The sequence below is a fragment of the Felis catus genome, chromosome A2 (genome assembly GCF_018350175.1).
Source record: "Felis catus isolate Fca126 chromosome A2, F.catus_Fca126_mat1.0, whole genome shotgun sequence".
In the NCBI taxonomy this organism is placed as follows: Eukaryota; Metazoa; Chordata; class Mammalia; order Carnivora; family Felidae; genus Felis; species Felis catus.
Window position 1 is genome coordinate 145,286,696 of NC_058369.1, and position 26,256 is coordinate 145,312,951.

At 38.1% G+C, this 26,256-nt stretch overlaps 1 protein-coding gene across 4 annotated transcripts in view; it reads right to left on the bottom strand.

Moving 5' to 3' along the window:
* TNPO3 (transportin 3) overlaps positions 1-26,256 on the bottom strand; it is a 78,620-nt gene that overhangs the window by 43,279 nt on the left and 9,085 nt on the right. Inside the window, exons 2-5 of one of the 4 annotated variants that reach the window (XM_023250550.2) lie at positions 23,122-23,282; positions 5,426-5,626; positions 4,388-4,461; positions 2,758-2,914 (exon numbers count right to left, since the gene is read on the bottom strand). In XM_023250550.2, coding sequence (XP_023106318.1) covers positions 2,758-2,914; positions 4,388-4,461; positions 5,426-5,548 — 354 coding nt within the window. In that variant the 5' untranslated portion in view covers positions 5,549-5,626; positions 23,122-23,282. Of the gene's footprint in view, positions 1-2,757; positions 2,915-4,387; positions 4,462-4,843; positions 4,934-5,425; positions 5,627-13,724; positions 13,749-23,121; positions 23,283-26,256 lie in introns of those variants that run through there. The other 3 variants (XM_045052736.1, XM_045052737.1, XM_023250549.2) reach the window with 3 other exon arrangements.

The window sequence follows — 26,256 nt, forward strand, 5'->3', positions numbered from 1 at the left end:
CCTGAGTCAGGTTCTCTGCTGTCAGTGTAGAGCCTGCTTCGGATGCTCAGTCCCTCTCTCTCTCTGCCCCTCCCCGGCTAGTTCTCTCTCTCGTTCTCTCTCTCTAAAATAAATAAACTTTAAGAAAGAAAAAAAACGAAACAAAGAAAATCACAAGCTCGGGTCCCTAACTCAATTTAAGCCACAGTCTGAGAACCAAAGCTTCCACAACCACTGTAAATGAGGCCCTTATTTTGTGTAGCTACAGGGCTAATATTTATACACAAAATTGTGTGGCTTGCTGAATTACAAACAACAGCTGAAATCACAATCTCATAAGATTTCTCATGTGGAAAGTAGGAAATTGTAAAGCATGGGATTCTGAAACTTGGAATGGAGACATGTGGTTGGACCCTAATGAAACAATCTTGAACTCCCAGATTACCACATCTCCCTTACTAGAAGTAGTCTGCCTTCCAGTGTCTGAGAAGATGCCTTCTTCAGCTGGAAAGCCCTGTAATAACCTTATCTAAGATAGGTGCTTTCAAAGGGATGCCTATTCTCTTCAACACCTACCACAACCATTTCCTGTGCCACCCATAATTATGGCCAAATCTTAGCACGTTCCAGGGGACAGGTACCCACAGAGGAAATAACTTACTAAGAACTCTGTAACTTTGCTACCATGTATATGAAGAAACCTAGAGAACATATGCGGAAGTGATTCTAAGGGTGTTAGACCAAGAGACACTGGAATATACCACTAAACTGAGGTAAACTCATTGATATGAATGTACTTCCTACAGAGTCTGGATTTAATGAGTATATGGCACCCCTGAGAAGTACCAATAGGAAGGAAAATCACAGTACAAATATCTAGGATTTGGGAGTAAACCTACACCTTCTCTTTTGAGAAACAAGCTTCTGGCCTGCTACTGATTCTTGGCAGAGATTAAACATATGCCTGAGGTTCCCATCATGAACTGAGTATTGTGTGAATTACCTAAACATAAGGTTGGGTATGCATAACAGCAACCTGTCATTGAACAGATATGGAATATAAGAGACTGAGTTCAAAAGGGTGTAAGAAAGTTGCACAAGCAGGTAGATCAGATTCCTCTGACACCAACTCTTCTTGCATTGATTCATCTCCCTCAATCCATGCCTGTTGCTTCCTGCCTCTAGTGATGCTCCTTAAAACTAGATAACTAAAGAAGAAAACTCAAGCTTGGATTACAGATGAACTGTCCAACATCATGCTGGTATCACCTAAAGGTGGACAGCTGCAGAATTACAGGCCCACACAGGGGCTGTAGTGAAGGACAGTGAGTGGTTGAAGAAAAATTCTTATGGGCAGAACTTCAAGCAATAGAATTCATTGTTCACCACATGTGGAGTAAGAGATGACTGAAAATATGGATCTACAATATGGGGCACCTGGGTGGCTCAGTCGATTAAGTGTCCAACTTCAGCTCAGGTCATGATCACAGTTCGTGGGTTTGAGCCCCTCATCGGGCTCTGTGCTGACAGCTCGGAGCCTGGAGCCTACTTCAGATGCTGTCTCCCTCTTTCTCTGCCCCTCCCCTGTTTGCACTCTGTCTGTCTGTCTCTCTCTCTCTCTCTCTCTCTCTCTCAAAAATAAATAATTAAGAAAAAAAAAAAGAAAATATGGATCTACATGTATTTATGGACAATTTTCAGTGCTATGGATGATCAGGGATTTGGAAGAAGCATGGTCAGAAGATGGGTGACAAGAAGTCTGAGGCAGAAGTACATATGAATGGTATACAAATAGGCACAGACTGTGGAGTGATTTCTGTCCTGTGTGAATACAGAGGAATCTTTCAATGACAGAGGGACAAAATGACAAACTCCATAATATCAGTCTCTTTCCCCAGCCACCCAGTGCTTACTCAATGGCCTCATAAACAAAGTGGCCACAGTAGCAGGGATGGAGGCTACACTAGAATTAACATGGACTTCCACTAAGTTAAAACTACTGATGAGTATCAAACCTGCCAACAGCAGAGACCAACACTGAGTCCCTAAAATGGCACCATCAGCCATAGGAACCAGATTGACTGATTATGTTGCACTTCTATCACAAAGGAAGCAGAGATTTGAAGGACAAGACTCATAGGAAGAAAGGAAGGAAGAGACTCATATTCTGGATATGGATATGCCTTCCCTGCTTGCAATGCTTCTGTCGGCAATGTATCATTTATGGATTCACCGAATGCCATATCCAACCATCATGGAATCATGTCTAATCAAGGAACTCATATCAGGGTAAAGGATGTATAGTAAACAGCGAATCTGAGCTCTGTTGGTTTTGAGATCTTGGTCCCAAGGAAGCAATGCTTCCACCAGGAAAACACAAACATGATTCCAGTAAATTGGAATAAAGTCCACCACCTGGACAATTTGGGCTTCTTATGCCACTGAACCAATAGGGAAAAAAAGGGCAGGGGGTTAATCTGTAGGCTGGAGTGACTGATCCCAAAAACCAAGGAAAAACTGAGTTCCTTCTACACAATGGAAGCAAGAAGTTCTTGGTCTGGAACCCAGAGAATTTCCTAGAGAGCTTCTTAGTAATTCACGCTCAATAGTAAAGATTAATGTAAAACTACAGAAGCAACAACAAAAAACAGCAGGATTGCTGATGGCTCAGATTCTTTGGGAATGAAGGTGTGGGTCACAATACTGATATTGAATTAGAAAATAACAACCATGGCTTTTTGCCTCTAGGGAGCAACTTAGTATTTTAAGCTTCCTCACCAATAGAGATACCACTGTACTAGAGTAGAAAGCCAAATCTTCTATAATTTCTGTGCGCCGGTTAGCTCCAATTCGTAAGGAACGGCTATGCACTTCTTCAGGTAACACTGTAAGGATCTCCAGCAAAAAAGGCAGAGAAGTTACATCATTGCTATATCTGGAAAAGAAAAGGGGAGAGACAGAAGTTATTTAAAGTCAGAAAATAATCACATAAGATAACAACAGGCCTCAGAATAACCTACAAAAGCAGCATTTTTACTACTGCTAAAGTGGAAAAGATATATATGTAATTTTTTGGAGAGGTATCTGGAGATCAAAATTTCAACTTGTATAATCTTTGACCTAGCAATTCCATTTCCAGAAATTTCTCTCTCAGAAAAATCTCACATACACATGCAAAGTATACAAAAATATGCACTGTGGTATTTTTATAATAACAAAAAACTGGGAAAATATAAAGGTCCTCCATAGTTAGGATAAAAAAGGTTACAGTCAGTCATACAATGGAACATACACAGCCATTAGACTGAATGAAATATCTAGTCCTAACATGAAAAGATGTCCACAATGTATTAAGTAAAAAAAGTATATGGAATATATTACATATGAACAAATGAATACATAGTACGTTAAAATGTATATGCACTTATTTTAAAATGCTTAAGAGAAAAGTCTGGAAGGCTATACAGCCAATCATTAATAGTGATTACTCATGAAATATAGGAATAGGGAGACAGAAAGGCTTTTACCCTGAAACCTTCCATACTATTAGAATTTTTTCAAGAAGCATGTGTTAATTTTCTTAGTAAACATTTTCTTAAAACAAAAAAAATAAATTATCCATATAAAGGCCTTAATGATGCACTGTAGTAAAAAGGACATCCACTTTGTTCAAAAATAATTTTCTTAACCAAAATGCAAGCAAATACCAAGATTATCTTGCCAAGACCATGAGGAAATGCTTTTATTCAAAGTAGCAGGCTCTGTGTATCTAAAAATGATACTGTCCTTTTGAACAGATAAGAAATAAACCCCAATTTATAAGAACTTTTATGCATAATGACTTTTAAAAAAATTTTAATGTTCATTTTTATTTCTGAGAGAGAGAGAGACAGAGAGAGAGATGAAAGCACGCATGGGGGAGGGGCAGAGAGAGGGACACAGAGGATCCCAAGTGGGCTCCACACTGACAGCAGAGAGCCCAATGTGGTGCTCGAACTCACAAACTGTGAGATCATGACCTGAGCCAAAGTCGGACGCTTAACTAACTGAGCCACCCAGGGCCTCATATGACTTTCAATTTAATAATCTTAAAACATTCTGACAATGTTTTTATAGAACTGCTGACATGTCAGTTAGTGGGAGTGACCCACAAGACCGCGAAAGACTTTGTTGCAGTTAATTCAAGGAACACGTGTGTGTAATTTTAAGGGCTTTTTATGTCCCACGCAACATACTTCTGTAATACTTAAATTTTAAATGATTTTCTTTTAATCCGACAAAAGTTAATAATAAATAATTTACGTTAAGGGTTTGGGAAAATACTCCAAATGTCTAGCTAATGCTAACAAATTTCTCTTTGTAGCTTAATAGTTATTCCAAATGCTAGTATACAGTCAGTACAACTTACTTTTCCACCAATGTTTGCACACATCCCTTCCAGGAAGGCATCTGTAGTGCAAGATCTGCTATTGCTAAAGCCAGCTGAATAAGAGAGAATAAATAAATGAATCGATGAACAGATACAGGGTTACCATCAACACTAGTTGGCAAGCAAAGAAACTAAACTTTTTCCAAACAATATGACAACGAAGACTGACACCCCCCTACCTCTCCTCACCTCCACAACTACATATCCATGTAAACTCTTCTGGGCTGGCTACCAATTGCTAGGATTTAAAAAGTTAACCTCTAAAAATAAAAAAACCAAAACAACAAAAAGAAGCCAGAAAGGACACACTATAGATTTTCCTCAGAATACATTAATACTTACTTTTATTTGGCAATACCATAGAACTTCACGGACAGATAAATTATACTTTGCCAAAAGGCCAAAGCTACTGACAAAGTCAGCCCTTTGACTCACTTCTCAAGTAATGGAATGCCATTTCCCTTCTCTTTCCATTTCTCATCTTGAAGCCTTAGGCAAAAGCCTCCTTCCTCTTCAAGGGCACTTCTACGCCAGGCAGAGAACACATGTGAGTATGTATTCACTAAAGCTTCCAGTTTTCCTTTCCAATGTATTTCCCAGTCTAAGGGGGAAAGGCCAGATGGTTCACTATTTCATTCATGAGAATTTTACCAGCCAATTGATCCAGAAAGGATTTTTTTTTAAAGCAACTATGTAGACTTCTGACCCAGAACAGTTAACAGTACTTTTATCATCTGCAATTTTAACAGTGGGGTGGGGGGAAGGGCACATTCCTGCCTGTGAAAACTTCTACTCACCTCCCCCACTTCTGGTGTTTAAATTGGTTTTAAATCAAATGAACTCTAAGATCAATATAGAAGATTTACATTTTCACTTTCTATCCACTTAAGAATATAGCAATGAGTCTGTAATAAAGTTGTTAACATTACTTAACGTGGCCTAGCAATGTCAATCAAAATTAATTTGATGAATCCAAATGACCTTACAAATTTCCCTAATGAGAAGCACAGGATTTACCTGCGTTACAATGACAGGTGACAAGTCTTTCAAGTTCTGGATATGGGTTAGTAATGAGTCCCGTAAAGAGGCATGAGAGTCTGTGGGGAGCTCATAAAATGAGGTCTGAATCTTCATTTTCATGGTCTGTGCAGCAAAATAGCATGATTCCACATCCTGTCGGATCTGTAACAATTGGTCTGAAATCTCCCATGCATGAACCTGAAAGCAGACCAAACAAAAATGTCTTAAAGATTATTTTACTAAATAATTTTAATGTATCTCAATACACATAAAAACACATACAGACCAAAGTATAACAAAAATCTGACAAGCTAAATCACCCACTAATTCAGCCAATACCTCAAACTATGTATTTATAGGCCCTGTTCAACAAAAGTATTACCTAAATTCTTCTGACTCATTCTGGGAAGGCATGAGAGTTATCAATCAGGTCAATAGATCTAATCTTGCTGATCAGAATCATTAATTGTGTAGGGGGGGAGAGTATGAAGAAAAAAAGTCCCAAAAGCTCCTACTAAAACTGGCACTGTGTAACTTCCAAACCTATCTATACGTTGGATGTTTCTTTTCCACCTGAATAAACTTTTGTTCACTCTGAGAATGGAGTCTAGAAACCATTTTAATATACTTATAAATAGGAGAATATATTTCATATTGGTCTCAATAAGCCTACCTTTCAGTCTTTAGTTCCTGAATAAGACAGCAAAAAAATGATCTCACCCCAAGTGAATATTTCTCATACTTCTATTATTTTCTGATGTATTTATGTTTGGCATAGTACTACACATAATGCTAAAATCATCTTCACAGGAGAAAATAAATATATCTATTAAAATAATAATGGAACAAAAGCACAGGAATTGGTCTCTAACAGCCAGGCACAGTTATAAAAGAGAGTTCTATTTTGAAAGATAACTTTGAGAACAAAGTCCAGTACTACACAGCAGACAACTAATTAACAACTGATAAAATTCTAATCTAATTCTACTAAACTGCCTCTTCTTGGGAGAAGGCTAAAATGTCTGGCAATAAGGAACTGAAGAAAAAGTTTCAATCTTAGTTCAGGAGTAAAGGCAATTGTGAAAAGAGATCACATAGATCTGCCTAGTCAATTTCTGATGATGATAGAGTACTTCACAAGTAATATATAATGATTCTTCAAGATCTTTCCAAAGATAAACAGAAGTTAAGGAAGAGAAACAGAATAAATGGTCTGCACAAATTCCCAAAGTAAACTGAAAACAGAGAGACCCTGAAATTCATGACAGGTTTATTAACATAAAACTGAGCTTTCGGCGCACCTGGGTAGCTCAGTCGGTTAAGCGTCCAACTCTTGGTTTCGGCTCATGTCATGATCTCATGGGGTTTGTGAGTTTGAGCCCTGCATCGGGCTCTGCACTAATAGTGCTCACTGAGACTGCTTAGGATTCTCTCTCCCTCCCCCCCCCCCCCCCCCCCTCATGTTCTCTCTCTGTCCCTCTCTCTCTCTCAGAATAAATAAACTTAAAAAAAATTCTTAAAAAAACCCCAAACCTTTAGCATTCAAATAAGATGGTGGAAAATAAGCATGAAACATTGTATCACAAAAAATCTTCCAGTCACCTAAGTTTTTAGCTATTCAGTATCTAACCAGTAACTCAAGCACACCTGTAGTTTAATGACATCAAAATATATTTTGCTCAAACTGATATTTTATAGTCGAGTCTTTTTTTTTTTTTTTATTTAAAAAAATTTTTTTTAAGTTTATTTATTTGTGACAGAGACAGAATACAAACATGAGCAGGGGAGGTGCAGAGAGAGAGAGAGGGAGACACAGAATCTGAAGTAGGCTCCAGGCTCCCTCCAAGCTGTCAACACAGAGCCTGACACGGGGCTCGAACTCAGGAACTGTGAAATCATGACCTAGGCCGAAGTTGGACGCCTAACCGACTGAGTCACCCAGGCGTCCAGTCTTTTTTTTTTTTTTTAAATGGTTATTTTTGAGAGAGTGCAAGCAGGGGAGGAGCAGAGAGAGAGAGGGAGACACAGAATCCAAAGCAGGCTCCAGGTTCCGCTTAACTGAGCCACCCAGGGGCCCCTAATCTTTTCTTTTTCTTTTTTTTAAGGTAAGCTCTATGGCCAACATGGGGCTTGAAATGATGACCCTGAGATCAAGAGCTGCATGCTCTACTGACTGAGCCAGCCAGGCACCCCTCAAACCGACATTAAAAAAAATAATTGCAGAAAGATTCTATGAAGCCTTGTAATCTCCATAAATGCCCTCATAAAAACACACCAATTAACGAACAAAATTAAAGCACTATGGACATTTAAAACAAAACCGGAGGGGCGCCTGGGTGGCGCAGTCAGTTAAGCGTCCGACTTCAGCTCAGGTCACGATCTCGCGGTCCGTGAGTTCGAGCCCCGCGTCAGGCTCTGGGCTGATGGCTCGGAGCCTGGAGCCTGTTTCCGATGCTGTGTCTCCCTCTCTCTCTGCCCCTCCCACGTTCATGCTCTGTCTCTCTCTGTCCCAAAAATAAATAAAAAACGTTGAAAAAAAATTAAAAAAAAAATAAAACAAAACCGGATATTATTTAGTTATCTCTAAGAACCCCAAAATATAAGTTGCTGGAGACAAACCAGTAACATCCATAAGATCCGTGTAGTTTCAGCTTCAGTAAAAGCAGAAGCAGAGGAAAACAACAGGGTATCTAATGGATCTAAGAGCAGAGGAAAACCTAGAGAGCCAAAAGATATTCAATGGAAAGAAAGAACAGAGAGACAATTTGAGCACTGAAAGTGGAAGAGTTTTGTCTAATCCAAAAGCAGGTGAGTAGAAGAGGCCTACATAAAATCTAAGGAGATGGTGCAGTCTAGCTTCTATAAACTCTTGTAATTGGAAGGACAGGATAGGACTCCAAACTGAGGACAAGTGCTGTGAACTGAATCAAAATAATGCAGGACAAGTAAAATGAGACAAAGGAAGAAAAGGAGAAGGTAACAAAGCTAAGAAATCTTAGGAATCAAACTACCATATTTGTAAATACTATCAGAAAACAACAGAAAACGAAGTTCTTTGAAGATGAAAATACTACTCTTAACCACACCTCCTAAAGTTCAGAAAGACTAATTTCACACACAAAAAAACAACTGAGGTCAAATGCTATATAGCTACAGGAGGAAAAAGAAAATAATGAACAGAATAACATCTTTACAAGGAAAGTAGGCCAGAAAAACATTAAAAAAAATTTTTTTTAACGTTTATTTTTGAGACAGAGACAAACAGAGTATGAGCGGGATACAGGCAGAGTGAGAGGGAGACACAGAATCCGAAGCAGGCTCCAGGCTCTGAGCTGTCAGCACAGAGCCCAACGTGGGGCTCGAACCCACGAGCTGTGAGATCATGACCTGAGCCGAAGTCAGATGCTCACCCGACTGAGCCACCCAGGCACCCCTAGAAAAACATTTTTAAAACTAGCCTAAAGTCCAAAGGACATAGAAGCCAACATGAAAGGGCTCAATGGCCAAAGATAAAAAACCTAGTGTAAGAAAATAGATTATTACGATAGTGTTGGGTTATAACTCAAAAACAAAGCAAATACCCATGAGTCCACAATGATGTGAATAATGATCGAATAAATAACTGCAGAGAAGTTATCTGTAAGATGTAAGACATCTTTTTTTTTACAGAAGAATGCTTAGTTAATAAATGTAAGAAGGAATGAGAAAAATAGACAATCACTATTTCAATACCACAATAATAATTGCTACAGCAAGATTCATGGATGGGGGATAAAATCAGTGCACTTTAAAAAGAAACAGGGTAGGGGCGCCTGGGTGGCACAGTTGGTTAAGCGTCTGACTTCAGCCAGGTCACGATCTCACGGTCCGTGAGTTCGAGCCCCGCGTCAGGCTCTGGGCTGATGGCTCAGAGCCTGGAGCCTGTTTCCAATTCTGTGTCTCCCTCTCTCTCTGCCCCTCCCCCGTTCATGCTCTGTCTCTCTCTGTCCCAAAAATAAATAAACGTTGAAAAAAAAAATTAAAAAAAAAAAAAAAGAAAGAAACAGGGTATATCAAAGCATCTCCCCAAAATACTTATTGGTCTTAATACATGTCCACAAATTCTTGGACAATTACTATGTAAGAACTCAGACTACTCTGCTGGAGAGACAATGTAAAGACACCTAAAACTACATGTAAACAAGAGGAGCCCAGCTAAGTCCAGCCTTCCAGCCATTTCTACCAGAGTGTCAGGCATGTAAACAAAGTCATCTTAGAACCTCCAGACCAGCCAAACTTCAAGGAACTGAATTATCATCTACAGAGCCCTGCTAGAATCTGTGACCTACAAAATTAAGAAATACAATAAAAGGATTTTTGTTTTAAGTCAATAAGTTTTAGGGTAATTTGCTTCACAGTAGATCACAAGAACAAACCACCAAATATTATGTGCATCTTGATAAAAGAGGATACCAGAATGACAAGAGGATCAAACCTATGTGTCACCAAGTCTCTGGATCCCCTGGCAATTTGCAGGAAATACAGAGGAGACTAGAACTGACTCATAAGTACACAACTGGCAAAATCCACACTTAGGAAATTCAACAGGTCAAATGGCCCAGATTCTTCAACAGTTAAATAATCTATATATAAAGAGAACCCACAGATTAAAAGACACTCAAAACACATATTCTTAAGAACAGCAGCAAGGGGCTCCTGGGTGGCTAAGTTGATTAACCATTTGACTTCGGCTCTGGTCATGATCTCACGGTTCTTGAGTTCAAGCCTAGCATAGAGTTCTGTGCTAACAGCACAGAGCCTGCTTTGGATCCTCTGTCTCCCTCTCTGTGCTCCTCCCCAGCTCATGCATGCACACACACTCTCTCTCAAAAATAAATATTAAGGGGCACCTGGGTGGCCCAGTAGGTTAAGTGTCTGAGTTCAGCTCGGGTCATGATCTCATGGTCCGTGAGTTCAAGCCCCACGTCGGGCTCTGTGCTAACAGCTCAGATCCTGGAGCCTGCTTCAGATTCTGGGTCTCCCTCTCTTTTTGCTCCTTCCCAACTCATGCTCTATCTCTCTGTCTCTCAAAAATAAATAAACGTTAAAAACTTAAAAAAAATATATTAAAACAACAACAGAGGTGCATGGGCAGCTCAGTCAGTTGATTGTTGGACTCTTGATTTCAGCTCAGGTCACCATCTCACGCTTCATGGGTTTGAGCCCCCCCATCAGGCTCCACGCTGACAATACAGAGCCTGCTTGTGATTCCCCGCACACTCGCTCATAAAAATAAATAAAAAATAAACTTAAAAAACAACAACAACACAGCAAGACTAAAAACTATAAAGAAATACAAAGAAAGAATTACTATGAAAGGACAGTGGTTACCTTTAGGGAGAAGGAAGCAGTTATGTCAAACAAAGCACAAGGAAAACTTCTGGAATGGCCAGTAGAGTTCTATTTCTTGACTTGGGTGGTAACTATATGGATACCCACATTCAGTAATTTACCAGGTTATACATTCGTCCCATGCTGTTTTCTGTATCTGTGTTTAAAAACCAAACTGGAGCGACAAAACAAACTAAAAACTTCAATGTAAAAGTTCATTACTGGGGTAAGCATCCGACTTCAGCTCAGCTCATGATCTCGAGGTTCATGAGTTCGAGCCCCACATTAGGTTCGGTGCTGACAGCTCAGGGCCTGGAACCTGCTTCAGATCCTGTGTCTCTCCCTCTCTCTGCCCCTCCCCCTCTCATGCTCTGTCTCTCTCAAAAATAAACATTAAAAAAAATTACAAAAAAAGGAAAAGTTCATTAATTGTACAATGAATGCCATACTGTGCTTTAATCTGAATGGCAGAAACCAGTAAAACTTCCAATTGTATCATTCTGGGTTATCTATATTTCTAACTTACATCTTTTACATCTTTAAAAGTAGAGATCTTGGGGAGCCTGGGTGGCATAGTTGGTTAGGCATCTGACTCTTGGTTTCAGCTCACGTCATGATCTCACAGTTCATGGGTTTGAGCCCCACATCAGGCTCCGTGGTGTTGGCGCAGAGCCTGCTAGAGATTCTCTCACTCCCTCTCTCTCTGCCCCTCTTCTACTCGTTCTCTCTCTCAAAATAAATGTTTCAAAATAAATAAAACATAGAGATCTCAAAAGGAAGGGCAGAATCAAAAGTCAAAACAAAACAAAACACTGCTTCCTTGTGGACTATTAAACTTGGGGGTAGGAGTGCAAAGATTTATTTTTCAAGCATCTTTTTTAGACTTTTTTTAAAAGTAACCTCTACACCCAATATCTCACAAACCCAAGATCAAGAATAGCATGCTCTTCTGACTGAGCCAGCCACATGGCCCAAAAGTAACACATACTAAAAACAACCAATGGGACAAAAAGGGAAATTGAAAATATCTTAAAAGAAACTGGAAACACAACATACCAAAATTTTTTTTTTATTAAATTTTTTTTTTTTTAACGTTTATTTATTTTTGAGACAGAGAGAGACAGAGCATGAACAGGGGAGGGTCAGAGAGAGGGAGACACAGAATCTGAAACAGGCTCCAGGCTCCTAGCTGTCAGCACAGAGCCTGACGTGGGGCTCGAACTCACGGACCGCGAGATCATGACCTGAGCCGAAGTCGGCCGCTCAACCGACTGAGCCACCCAGGCGCCCCTCAAAATTTTTGAGATGCAGCAACAACAGCCCCAAGAGGGAAATTTATAGTTACACACATTCATGTTAGAAAAGAAAAAATATCTCAGATCGACAACCTAACCTTAGACCTTTAAGGAACTAGAAAAAAAACATACTTAGCCCAAAGCTAGCAAAAAATAAATATTGGAAGAATAAAAGTTGGAGCAAAGATGAACAAAATAGAGAATAGAAAAACAAAGATTTGATTCTCTGAAAAGATCCAAAAAATGGACAAACCTTTATCTATGTTAACTAAGAAAAAAGAAATAAAATTAAAATGGGGACATTACCACCAATTTTACAGAAATTAAAAAAAAGATTTTAAGAGGGGTGCCTGGGTGGCTCAGTAGCTTAACCGTCTGACTCCAGCTCAGGTCAAGATCTCAAGGTTCATGGGTGCAAGTCCCGCATCGGGTTCTGTGATGACAGCTCAGAGCCTGGAGCCTGTTTCAGATTCTGTCTCTGTCTCCCCCATGCTCGCGTGCTCTCTCTCTCTCTCTCTCTCTCTCTCTCTCAAAAATAAACATTAAAAAAAAATTTTTTTTAAGGTTTTAAGGGTTACTATGAACAACTATATACCAACAAACTGGACTGTCTAGATGAAATGGATAAACTGCCAGAAACATACAATGTACCAAGACTGAATCCAGAAGGAATAGAAAATCTAAATAGACTATATTACTATAACTAATAAAAAGATTGAATCAGTCATCAAAAATCTTCCAATAAAAAAAAAAAATCTTCCAAAAAAGAAAAGCCCAGGGCCAGATGGCTTTACTGGTATATTCTACCAAACATTTAAGGAAAATCAACTTTTCTCAAACTCTTCCAAAATACTGAAGAGAAGAGGGAATACTTCCTAATTTATTCTATGAAGAGAGCACTACTCTGATACTAAAGCCAAAGATATTACAAGAAAACTAGACTGGGCACCTGGGCGGCTCAATCGTTTAAATGTCCAACTTTGGCTCATGACATGATCTCTATGGTTTGTGAGTTCGAGTCTCACGCTGGGCTGTCTGCTGTCAGCACAGAGCCCACTTCAGAAGCTCTATTCCTTTCTCTCTCTGCCCCTCTCCTACTTGCAGAGTCTGTCTCTCAAAAATAAACATTAAAAAAAAAAACCAAAAACTACAGACCAATATCCCTTACAAATATTCATGCAAAAAACCTCAGGAATATGCTAACAAACCAAATTCAACAGTACATTAAAGGATTATCCACCACGACCAAGTGGGATTTATTCAAGGAATGCAAGGTGGTTCAACATACAAAAATCAAAGAATGAAGAATGAAGGAGAAAAAGACATAAACATCTCAATTGATGCAGAAAAAGCATCTGTCAAAACTTAACACTCAACAAACTAGGAAAAGAAGGAAACTATCTCAACATAGAAAAGAACCATATATGAAAAACCCACAATGAACATCTTACTCAATGGTCACTGACAGCTTTTCAAAACTCTTAGACCAGAAACAAGACAAGGATCCCCACTTTTGCCACATAAATTCAACACAGCATTGTGTTGGAAGTTCCAGCCAAAGCAATTAAGCAAGAAAAAGAAATAAAAGGTATTCAAATTAGGCAGGATGGGGTAAAATGATGGTTACTCACATATGGCATGATCTTCTACGTAGAAAACCCTGAAGCTTCCTCAAAAACCTGTTAGAACTAATAAATGAAGTCAGCGAAGTTGGAAACTACAAAATCAACACCCCAAAATCAGTTTTTATACATTAACAATGAACAAGTTGAAAAGGATATTAAGAAAATTGCATTTACAATAGCATTGAAAAGAACTGAATACTCAGGAATGGAGAAAGAAGGCAAAGAGACTTGTTTTGTACATTGAAAACTACAAAACACTGCTGAAAGAAATTAAAGACAGCATCAATAAATGGAAAGACATCCTGTGTGCAAGGACTGGAAGACTTACTATTATTGTCAATACTATCCAAAACCATCTACAGATTCAATGTAATCCCTATCAAAATCCCAATTATGTTTTTTTAGCAGAAATGAAAAATCCATCAGAAAATCTACATGGAATCTCAAAGGACCCCCAGAGGGACCAAACAGTCTTGAAAAAGAACAAAGTTGGAGATATCACATTTCCCAATTTCAAAAGTTATTATAAAACCAGAATACTCAAAACAGTATGGTCCTGGCATAAAGACACAGATAAACCAATGGAATAAACAAAGAGCCTAGAAATAACCCCCCACAAATATAGTCAAATTATCTTCGACAAGGGTGCCAAAACTGCACAGTGGGGAAAGGAGAATCTCTTCAACAAGCAGAGTTGGGAAAAGTAGACATCCATATGCAAAAGGAAGAAAGTGGACCCACGTACAAAATTAACTCAAAATACATTAAATTAAGACCTAAATATAAGACCTGAAAACTGTAACTCCCCAAAGAAAACATAAGGGGGAAAACTTCATGACAATTATTTTGATGAGGATTTCACGGATATAACACTAAAAGCAAAGGAAACAAAACTAAAAATAGACAAAAGAGACTATATCACACTTTGAAGCTTGTGCATAGCAAAAGAAATAATCAACAAAGTGAAAAAGCAACCTATGGAATGGGAGAGACTATTTGCAAACCATGTATCTGATAAAGGGTTAATGTCAGGAATATATAAAGAACTTCTACAACTCCAAACAAATAAACCAGATAACCCAATTTTAAAATGGACTTGAAAAGGCATTTCTTTAAAGACAATATAAAAATGACCAGCAAACACATGAAAAGATGCTCGACATCACTAGTAATCAGGGAAATGTAAATCCAAACTACAATTAGATATTACTTCACACCTGTTAAATGGCCACTATCAAAAGAAAAAAAAAACAAACAGAAAGTAAGTGTTGGTGAAGATGTGGAGATACTAGAACTCTTTGTGCACTGTTATAAAATAGTAAATGTAAATAAAACAGCACAGATGCGATGGAAAACAATATGGAGGTTACTCAAAAATTAAAAATAGAATTACTATATGATCCAACACTCCACTTCTGGATATATATCTTAGAAAGATATTTACACACCCATGTACACTGCAGCATTGTTCACAATAGCCAAAAGTTGAAAACAACTCAAATGTTAATTGACAGATGAATGGATAAATAAAATGTGGTATATACTTAGCAATGACATATTATTCAGTCTTAAAAAAATAAGGAAGTACCATTACATGCTGTAACATAAATAAACCTTGAGGACATTATGTTAAACAGGTAAGTCACAAAAAGGCAAATGCTGCATTATTCCACTTATATGAGGTATCTAAAGCAGTCAAAATTAGGGCCAGAAGGAGGGTGAGGTGGGGTATTTTTCAGTATGTCTAGAATTTCAGTCAGGCAGAATGGGAGTGGGGCTCAAGGGATCTATTATACAACAATGTATATGTGGTTGACAATATTATACCACATACCTGGAAACTGCTGGGAGGGTAAATTCATGTTATGTGTTTTTGGCCACAATTAAAAAAAGTATGGTATTGGGGGCACCTAGGTGGCTCAGTTGGTTGAGCATCTGACTCTTGGAGGTTGAGCATCTGACTCTTGGAGGTTGAGCATCTGACTCTTGGTTTCAGCTCAGGCGTGATCTCACGGTTTGTGGGTCTGAGCCCTGCACTGGGCTCTGCACTGACATTGTGGAGGCTGCTTGGGACACTCTCTCCCTCTCTCTGCCCCTCCCCTGCTCGCGTGCTCTCTCAAAATAAACAAACATTAAAAAAAAAAAAAAAGTGTAGTACTGGCATATGACAGACACAAGACCAACAGGATAGAATAGAGAACCCAGAAATAAATCCTTGCATATCTGGTCAAATGATTTTCAACAAGGACAACAGGACCCTTACTTTACATCATATACAAAAACTAACCCCAAAAGGATCACAAACTAAATATTTTTATAAAACTATAAAACTCTTACAAGAAAACATAGGGGAAAAGCTTCATGAATATTGGATTTGGCAATGATTCTCAGATCAAAAGCACATACAGCAAAAGTAAAAGATAAACTGGACTATATCAAAACTTAAAATTTCTACTTATTATTAAAAGACAGGATAAATATGAAAAGGCCACCCACAACTGGGAGAAAATATATGCAAATGATAAATTTCATAAGACGTTCATATCCAGAATCTATAAAGAATCCCTACAACAAAAACCCTCAAACAACCCAATTTAAAAATGGGCAAAGGCCTGAATAGACACTTCTCCAAAAAGACACACAAATGACCAATAACCACATAAAAAAATGTTCAACATCACTATTCATTAGGGAAATGTAAATCAAAACCACAATGAGATACTTCATTCTCATTAGGATAGCTACTATCAAGAAAACAAAATGGTATTGGATGTGGAGAAACTGGCAAACTGTGCGTTGCTGGTGAGAATTTAAAATAGTACAGCCACTATGGAAAACAGCATGGCGGTTCCTCAAAAACTTAAAGTTACCATATGATCCAGCAATTCTGCTTCTGAGTATATGCCCCAAACAATGGGAAGTAGGGACTCAGATATTAACACACCAATGTTCGTAGTAGCATATTTCAATTTATTTTTTGAGACAGAAAGTGAGGGAGGGGCAGAGAGAGAGAGGGACAAATGATCCAAAGCGGGCTCTGCACTGACAGGCTGACTGCAGCAAGCCCGACGTGGGGCTCAAACTCACAAACCACAAGATCATGACCTGAGCCAAAGTCGGAGGGTCAACAGACTGAGCCACTCAGGCATCCCATAGCAGCATATTTCAAAATAGCCAACATTGAAAACTCAAATGCTAACTGACAAATGAACAGATGAACAAAATGTGGCATATATGTACAATGGATTATTATTCAGCCTTAAAAAGGAAGTACCATTAAAAGCTACAGACACAAAAGGACCAATATTGTAAGATTCCACTTATATGAAGTACCTAGAGTAGTCAAATTCATAGACAAAGTTAGAATTTTGATTGCCAGGCATTGAAAGGAGAAGATAATGAGAGTTACTGTTTTTTTTCAGTACAGTTTCAGTTGAAGAAGATGAAAAGTTCTGGAGATGGAGTGTGGTGATGGTAATACGTTGATGTGAATGTATTTAATGCCACTGAATGTGTACTTTAGAAGTTAAAATGGTGCTAAGTGAAATTAGAGAAAGACAAATATATGACTTCACTCATATGAGGACTTTAAGATACAAAATAGATGAACATAAGGGAAGGGAAGTAAAAATAATATAAAAACAGGGGAGGGGGACAAAACAGAAGAGACTCATAAATATGGAGAACAAACTGAGGGTTACGGGAGGTGTTGTGGGAGGGGGGATGGGCTAAATGGGTAAGGAGCACTAAGGAATCTACTCCTGAAATCATTGTTGCCCTATATGCTAACTTGGATGTAAATTTAAAAAATAAATTAAATTAAAAAAAACAACCTGTATACACCATTAAAAAAAATGTGAGATGAGAACTCACTCAACTTGTGGAAATTATATAGAAATATAGAATGCAGTTTGTGTACAAAGGAAAAAATAAATAGTTAAAATGGTAAATTTTGTTACCCACTGAAAGAAAGAAAGAAAGAAAGAAACAAACAAACAAACAAACAAACACAGTTTAGAATCTGCCCAATCTCTTCTTAAAGGGATTTGGCCCTACTATAAAGATCCACCAGAAGCAAAAGAACTCATGTCAAGTGGAAAACATCATTTATGATTTGTTAAACTTTTCATAAACAACATATCCACTATCAAATAAAAGCAAAACTAGTAATAACAACAAAAGAAAAAGAAACAGACAAGAGAAAATAACATATCTAGATGGACTAAAACAAGTAGGATGCCTTAAACGAAGTGGTAAAATTTAATATCACCAATAATGGAACAAACAGATTTTATGCTACTCCTGATGTGATTCACTGAAAACAATAAATTATCATCCATGTAGTATTCCTCCAAAAATTGTTTCACCTGAATGCAACCATGAGAAAATGATGACACAAATCCAAATAGCAGGGCACATTAAAACCAAAGACAAAATGAGCCTGGATTGTTTTTTTAATGCCATTATCATAAGACAAACAAAAATACCCCAAAGAACTAAAAAGAACAACTACAAGCAATGCATTTTCCTTGAATGAATCCTAGATTAGAAAAATAAACACTTTAGAACTACCCTACGACCCAGCAATTGCACTACTAGGCATTTATCCAAGGGATACAGGTGTGCTGTTTTGAAGGGACACGTGTACCTCCATGTTTACAGCAGCACTATCAACAGTAGCCAAAGTATGGAAAGAGCCCAAATGTCCATCGATGGATGAATGGATAAAGATGTGGTGTATGTATACAATGGAGTATTACTCGGCAATCAAAAAGGACGAAATCTTGCCATTTGCAACTATGTGGATGGAATTGGAGGGTATTATGCTAAGTGAAATTAGTCAGAGAAAGACAAAAATCATATGACTTGACTCATATGAGGACTTTAAGAGACAAAACAGATGAACATAAGGGAAGGAAAACAAAAATAATATAAAAACAGGGAGAGGGACAAAACAGAAGAGACTCATAAATATGGAGAACTGAGGGTTACTGGAGGAGTTGTGGGGGGGGGGGGGATGGACTAAATGGGTAAGGGAAACTAAGGAATCTATTCCTAAAATCATTATTGCACTATATGTTAACTAATCTGGATATAAACTTTAAAAAATAAAAAAATAAAATTAAAAAAAAGAAAAAGAAACACTTTAAAAGCAACTGGGAAATTTTAATATAGACTATGTATTAGATAATACCATTATATCAAGGTTAAATTTCTAGAGCGTAACAATGGTTTTAGTTTAGTTTAGAAAAATGTCCTTGTTCTGACAAGATAAATGTCACTGTTTAGGGGAACGGCATTATAAGGTCTTCAATTTACTTATGAAAGATTAAAAAGATACATACACAGAAGGACAGAGAGAAGCAAATGGAGCACTGTCAAATTGAGGAAAAGGATTTATCCATGTTCACTGTACAATTCTTTCAAGTTATGAACTTGTCAAAATAAATAGTTTGGGGGGATGCCTGGGTGGCTCAGTCAGTTAAGTGTTTGAGTTCAACTCAGGTTATAATCTCATAGTTCACAAGTTTGAGTCCTGCCCCGGGCTCTGCTCTCAGCTGACAGCTCAGAGCCTGGAGCCTGCTTCTGTGTCTTGCTCTCTCTCTACCCCTCCCCAGATCTCACTCTCTCGCTCTCTCTCAAAATTAAAAAACCATTAAAAAAATTAAAAATAAATCGTTTGAAAAAAATTAAGTAGCTAATTAATATACTCAAGGAATTAGAAGCCAAATTGGAAAATTTCCATTAAGAAATGAAATCTATAAAAAATAATCAAATAGGGGAGCCTAGGTGGCTCAGTTAGTTAAGCTTCCAACTTCGGCTCAGGTCATGAGCTCACGGTTTATGAGTTTGAGCCCCAGGTAGGGCTCTGTGCTGATGGCTGAGAGCCTGGAGCTGCTTTGGATTCTGTCTCCCTCTCTCTCTGCCCCTCCCCTGCTCTCTCTCTCTCAAAAATAAATAAACATAAAAAAAAAAAAGAAATTCTAAAACTGAAAAATACAGTAACCAAAACTAAAAACCAAATGGAAGGGTTAAAATAGCAATCAGAGAACTGAAGAAAAGATTACTATGCTAGAAATAGATCAAGAGAAAATAACGAGACGGAAGCACAAAGTCAAAAAAGATGAACAGTAAAAACTGGGAAGAATCCGAGTGACATGTGGGACACAGTGAAAAAGTTTAACATACATATAATTGAAATCCTAGAAGGAAAAGAAAAAATGGGGCAGAAGTACTAAAGATAATGGCTAAGAAATTTCCAAAGTGACAGAGACACCAACCCACAGACTTAAGAAGCTCTATAAACCCTAATGACAGAAAAACCAGACCTATGCACATCTTAACACTCCTAAAAAGCCAAAGAGGAAAATCTAAAGGGCAGAAAAAAAGATGTATTACCTTTAAAAGAACAATTAGACTGATAACTGACTTATCAACATAAACAATGGGAACCAAGTATCTTCAAAGTACTGAAAGAAAATAACCGCCCATCAGTTATTCTGTACCCAGCAAAAAACTCCAAAATGCAACAAAATTAAGATAAAAGGGGAGCCTGACTGACTCAGTTGGTAAAGCATGTGATTCTTGATCTCCAGGTTGTGAATTTAAGCCTGACGTTGGGCCTATTGCTTAATCGCTTATTTGCTTGCTTCCTTTCTTACTTACTAAATAACTAAAATAAATTAATTTTTTAGAAAAAAATAAAGGAGAAGAAGACAGTTTATAACCAAAAGACCCAAAAAGAAGAAAATACTAAAGGATGTTCTTCATGGAATAGGAAAATAATTCTGGATGTAAACATGGAAATAGAAGAAATGAAAAGTAAGGGGAAAGGTTAAGTAGGAGAGTAAATCTTTATGGACACTGACTATATAAAGCATATCATCTTGTGAGGTTTAAAACATATGAATACAATGGGACGCCTGGGTGGCGCAGTCGGTTAAGCGTCCGACTTCAGCCAGGTCACCATCTCGCGGTCCGGGAGTTCGAGCCCCGCGTCAGGCTCTGGGCTGATGGCTTAGAGCCTGGAGCCTGTTTCCGATTCTGTGTCTCCCTCTCTCTCTGACCCTCCTCCGTTCATGCTCTGTCTCTCTCTGTCCCAAAAATAAATAAACGTTGAAAAAAAAAATTAAAAAAAAAAATTCTTTTTAAAATAAAACATATGAATACAAATACCGGAGAGGAGTTCTATACCCATGTAAGAAGTAGAAAGTCAGAAAGAACACTGCTTTTGCGTTAACAATAAACAAAAGCAAATAAACTACAAAATAACTTTTCTTAAAATGTATCAGAAAGCTGAGATCCCAAGGCAACCAAGTAGACTGAAATCTAAAGACAGACCTCTCCAAGGAGACAGGAGGCAAGCATTGAATCATCTGTGGCAGAACATATGAGGAAAACACTCAGGGCACCAGATTACCAAGTAATAAAATTATGAACTAATTATTAGCTAAAATTATGAACAAATTGATGAATGCTGAGTGTGGGCTAATGTGAACATACGAAATCCCTAGGGCTCACAGGCACAAGGGTCACAACCACCTACAGGCTCCTCTGCACAGACCTCTCCCAGAAACTCAGAACAGACTGGGCAGTAGGGCAGAAGACCGGTGAGAACTCCTTTGGCAGGATGATCCTGGACAGGAACAGCCTTAGCCGCAGAAAAGGCACAAAAAGCTGACTAGACAGACCCTCCCCCCCCCCCCCCCCCCCCCCCCCACTGAATAAACGCCTCAGACTCCGTGGGGACAGCAAATCCTGTCACCCTCAAGGCACAGGGTGAGACCTATCGCTGATGCAGAACCCTGGAGGTCTCCTAAGACGGAGGGAGGGGCAAAAAAATGTATCCTGCACAAGACCTGCCAGATGCAAGGCAGAGACAGACTTCCACAGGTGAGGCCAGGATCACTGAGACAACTCACCACTGCAAAGGGCAGCAGTGCAACTGTCTAAGACTATGGTACGCTGGGGCAACAGACAACATTCCCGTCCCCTGTTCCCCCACTCAAATAAACACTGAACACATCACATTCAAACTCCTGAAACACAGAGATAAGGAAAAAACACTGGAGGCAGAAATCCATTTACATTGGCTCTGTAATAGCTCAACTGTAGAACTTTGTACTGTAATTACTTGGCCACCATTCATCTTTTCTAAGCTCTTCAAAGGTAAAGAAAGACCTTAACTGTATCTACATCTCTCAGAATCCTCTGGCCCTAAGAGGTACTTTAAATAAAGTATGTATTAAATTTTTAAATATAAAGTGAAATGACACAACACCATCATCTCCTAAGTCCTTAACACCTCTTTGTTTTCCCCAATGAAAAAGCCCATCCTTTTACTAGGTAACTAGATACTTACTGGATTGGCAGTCAGCTCAGCTCTAAGAACAGAATCCAAAATGTTTAGAAAGAAAGAGCAACAGAGAACAAGCAAATCAGTTCTTTACAGATAAAGAAAACAAAGACCCTGAGAGGATGAGATGTTTTTCATTCAGAATCTTCACTTGTAGAACTTCACTTGCCTTTCCCAGATGGAGCCTTGGTTTTGTTTTGTTTTAAACATATATTTTGTTTTAGCAATGAAAAGAAGGTCAATAATTTCCTAGCTAAAATCTGAAGATTTAGAGTTTTCAGAAAAACGTCAGTGAAGAGAACCTTAAAATCTCCCTAAAATGGGAGTCTTCTGGAATGAGTGTACTTTAAAGTATTACCAGTATTTCTGAAATAGGAAAAAAGAGAACAGTATTAAAGCAACTAAATCAAATATAAAACTTATATCTTTTCATGCTCATTATGTAATTATCTTGGGGTTTTTTTGTTTGTTTTTTAACTAAAATATAGACGGCAGCTATATGAATTTCCTAGGACACTTCTATGAGAAACTGGTCTTCGAAAAATTCCCAAGTTGCTCTTTGTGCAAATACATCTGGTAGAACCAAAGCAAAAGAGCGGTCTTCTCATTTCAACCACTCTTATCGCCAAGCTGCTTCACCCACTGGTCAAAGGTGCCTCTCTTTTCAACTATTTGTCTTTTGGAATAAGAATAAAATACAAGAGTGACCTCTAAAGAAACCTGGCAAACTTAAATATCATGGCTACTAAGCAAACTATCAATGAAAAATTACCTGGGATGATACTGTCAGTACTACAGATTAAGGGGTCATAATTTATCACTTTCTTTTGAATTCTAGGAGTTTCAGCATTGTTGGCATCCCCAAACAAGTAATCTTGTTTTGGTCACTGAATCATAAAGAAAATGCATCTAAATCGTGATATCCTAGACACTATAGTGCACTGCTCATTGTACTTCCCCTCTGCCAAGGCTGAAGAAGGAAGAGAAGGAAGGAAGGAAGGAAGGAAGGAAAAGGGATTCTTGACAAGGAGAGAATAAAGCACTTACACTTCATGGGACTTTCTAGCCACAGATGCCAGGTGCTACCCACTGAAATCCAGGCTTGGACTAAGCTCCACATTTCTGAAAGGACCATCTCAACCGAAGCCTGGGGCTCAGAGTCAGCAGGAGGAAGCTGCAGCTCCCACCAGCAGCACATTTCAAAGAGGCTGCAACAAGAGAACATTTTCCATTTAAGCATCTAATTCCAATCTTCCATTTCACATAGCAGTAGCAGAACAGGCCTGTGTACCAGTCTTTTCAAAGATATTTCCATGACTATGTGATGAATATGAATGAAGCAGGCTATGGCCCAGCAACCCTTTCACTAACATAGTCTAAGTCTTTCATTACGCTTCACAGCAGATCCTAATAGTACTTGCCCTTTCCTTTCTTTAATGATGCTCTGTTGCTCCAAGACTCACTTCTATACCAACAGTTCTAAAACTGCCGAGAATCCACCTAAACCACTGAGCTGGCGGGCGGTCAACAATGCAAGCGCACACCCAGATGGAAGCCTAAGGATTCCTTAGCTGCCAAGAATTAGAAGTGGATTAGAGCTGCTAGTTAATCCTACAAAAAACTCCTCAAATTAAGCAGAATTACTTAAAATACTTCACTGAGGACAGAAGAGCCCTGGCAAATGGAAAATGAAATTCTGTAAATACAAATATTTCAGTGAAATTTGAAAAGTAACATAAAAGTGTCAGGTTGCTGTACTTTTTTAAGCATTTCAATTAGTGAATAATATATTTATTAAATAAAGACTTTTAAAGATTTACAGTATATTGAGGGAGGGGGAGACTAAGAGTAGAGTGAAAAGAACAAAACAAAACCAAAAAAACCTATCAAAGAACACATTTTAGGCACATGTCCTACAGCAATGTGGCACAGAGCTAGAAAACCAGAATTTCCCAGATCAAGAAAAAAAAGTCATTCTCATGAGACAGGTAAAAAAAAGAATAAGTCTAATTTACCTGAAACAGAGAAAATAACTTTTTAACTTGGTCAACTATCTTAAGTTTTTGTACCTAATCTTTTATGAGAATTTTACAAATTTAGGACAAACTGCTGGGTCTGTCACAAGATACCTTCTGATGGTTTTCTAAGACAGCAGGGAAAGAAAATGGTTTGAAGGGGGTATTATGAAAAACACAAACTATGGGCTAAAAAGATTACTACCTAAAAATTCTATTTTTCAGAATAACTTGTTTTGTAAGATGGCCTGAAATGCAAAACCCGTGATGAAATGAACTTAGCTAATACCTTCATCACAGCAGTGATGAGTACACAACCCCCAGCTCCAAAAGGAGTGTAAATGAAAAATAGCCATATAAAGCCCCTAGCAAGCTCCCAGACCCACAGAATACTCTTGTGTGCATAAATAACTTTTCTAGAAGCAAAAAGGCTCATTTAGAGACAAATTCAGCCAACTTACATTTTGACAGCCATCTCTATAATGACTGAGTAAATAATTAAAAGAGAGATATTATTTCTCTTATGGGAGGAAGAGATTCCAAGCTAAAAATAATTCTTTAAAAGATCATAAGCAAAAAACAACAAAAACAAACAAAAACATAAGCTATTCAAATTCCGTAAGAAATACCCACTTTTAAGTCAGCTTTTAGACTAGCACCCATATGCACTGTTCCATCTTGATTTCAATGAAAGGAATCCGTAAGATCAAATGACAAGACTGCACCCTGTGGTCTCCTCCATTTCGGATGATATCCCCGTGTTTCTGGGACAAGCATTTTCAAACAATCCTCAGTCGTAATAAACTCTGCCAAATGAAACTTGGCTCAAATTTGTGCTACTGTGGCTGTCAGTCATGTATAATATGGTACTGAGAAATCTTGCCGAGATGTTTTCATGACAAGAGTAAAAAAATCCCTATCCAACTTTAAAATCCTTAATAACCTATGTATGTGAAATTTAACCTCAAGAAGGGTCCTGAAAAAAGATAAATCTGGATCCATAAAATCACCTTGGGTTGGGAGTGACCGAAGTATGCATTGGTAATCACCTTGCTGTGGGCCTTACTAATTATACCAGGCAGCCCTACATTAAAAGTAGAAAATGCCAAGCTTGAAACCATTTGAAGCAAAGCCGATGTCAGTACTTCCTGAAAGCCAAAAATAGAAAAAGTGTATTTCCTTTAATCGCGGGTCCCTATTGCTGCCCATCTGAACAAGCTTTATAACAACTCATCTAAACCAGAAGAATGAGAATATCATCAGACATATTAAGCATATATGTTAACAACGTGCTTAAGATTCCACTTTTCCAAACTTATAGGAATATGAAATGTCTAGCTTAAAGTACTGTTTAAAAAAAATGCACTGGAGTGTTAAAAAACTCTGAATCCTTATATAAAAAACATGTATATTTTCAGGTCTCATTCCAAGTATATTCTTCTGTTTGGGGGCTACTTAAATAGGATTATACTATGGCTGAGACAAAATACAAGGAAACGATGAACACAGAGGAAAAACTGAAAAGAAATGGGCTATGGGCTTGAGGAAAAAAAAAATAGGTAAAAAAACAATGTAAACTCCATTAGCAGAAAATTTCTCACCAAAGGAAAATAATATATGTTTCATAATATTGTCATTTTAGAAACTCTACAAGAAAGGAAAATTAAGCCAGTATTTTTAAGTGACTTTTCTCTTTTTTTATGTTTATTTATTATTTTTGAGAGAGAGAGCACGAGTGAGGGAGGGGCAGAAAGAGAGGGGAGACAGAATCTGAAGCAGGCTCCAGGCTCTGACTTGTCAGCACAGAGCCTGACGAGGCGCGGGGCTCAAACCCACAAACCTCAAGATCATGACCTGAGCCGAAGTCCGACGCTTGACTGAGCCACCCAGGTGCCCCTAAGTCAGTATTTTTAAGGAGTTCTGCACGTCAAACACTACAAAATTATCCCCTTTAGCCACACTATGAATTTCCAATTAAAGACAAATAAAGCTTCTGAGACTTCACTTGTACAGCAGTAAAACACTCTGGTAGTATTTCAGTACCTGAGTGCAAGCTAGAAAAATACAGGAGTGATAATCTGAGCAATCTCAACTTCCTATGAATTAAATGCTTATAAATTCAACAGAGCTTAAAATTCTATAAAATCTGGAAAACAGTATGGCGGTT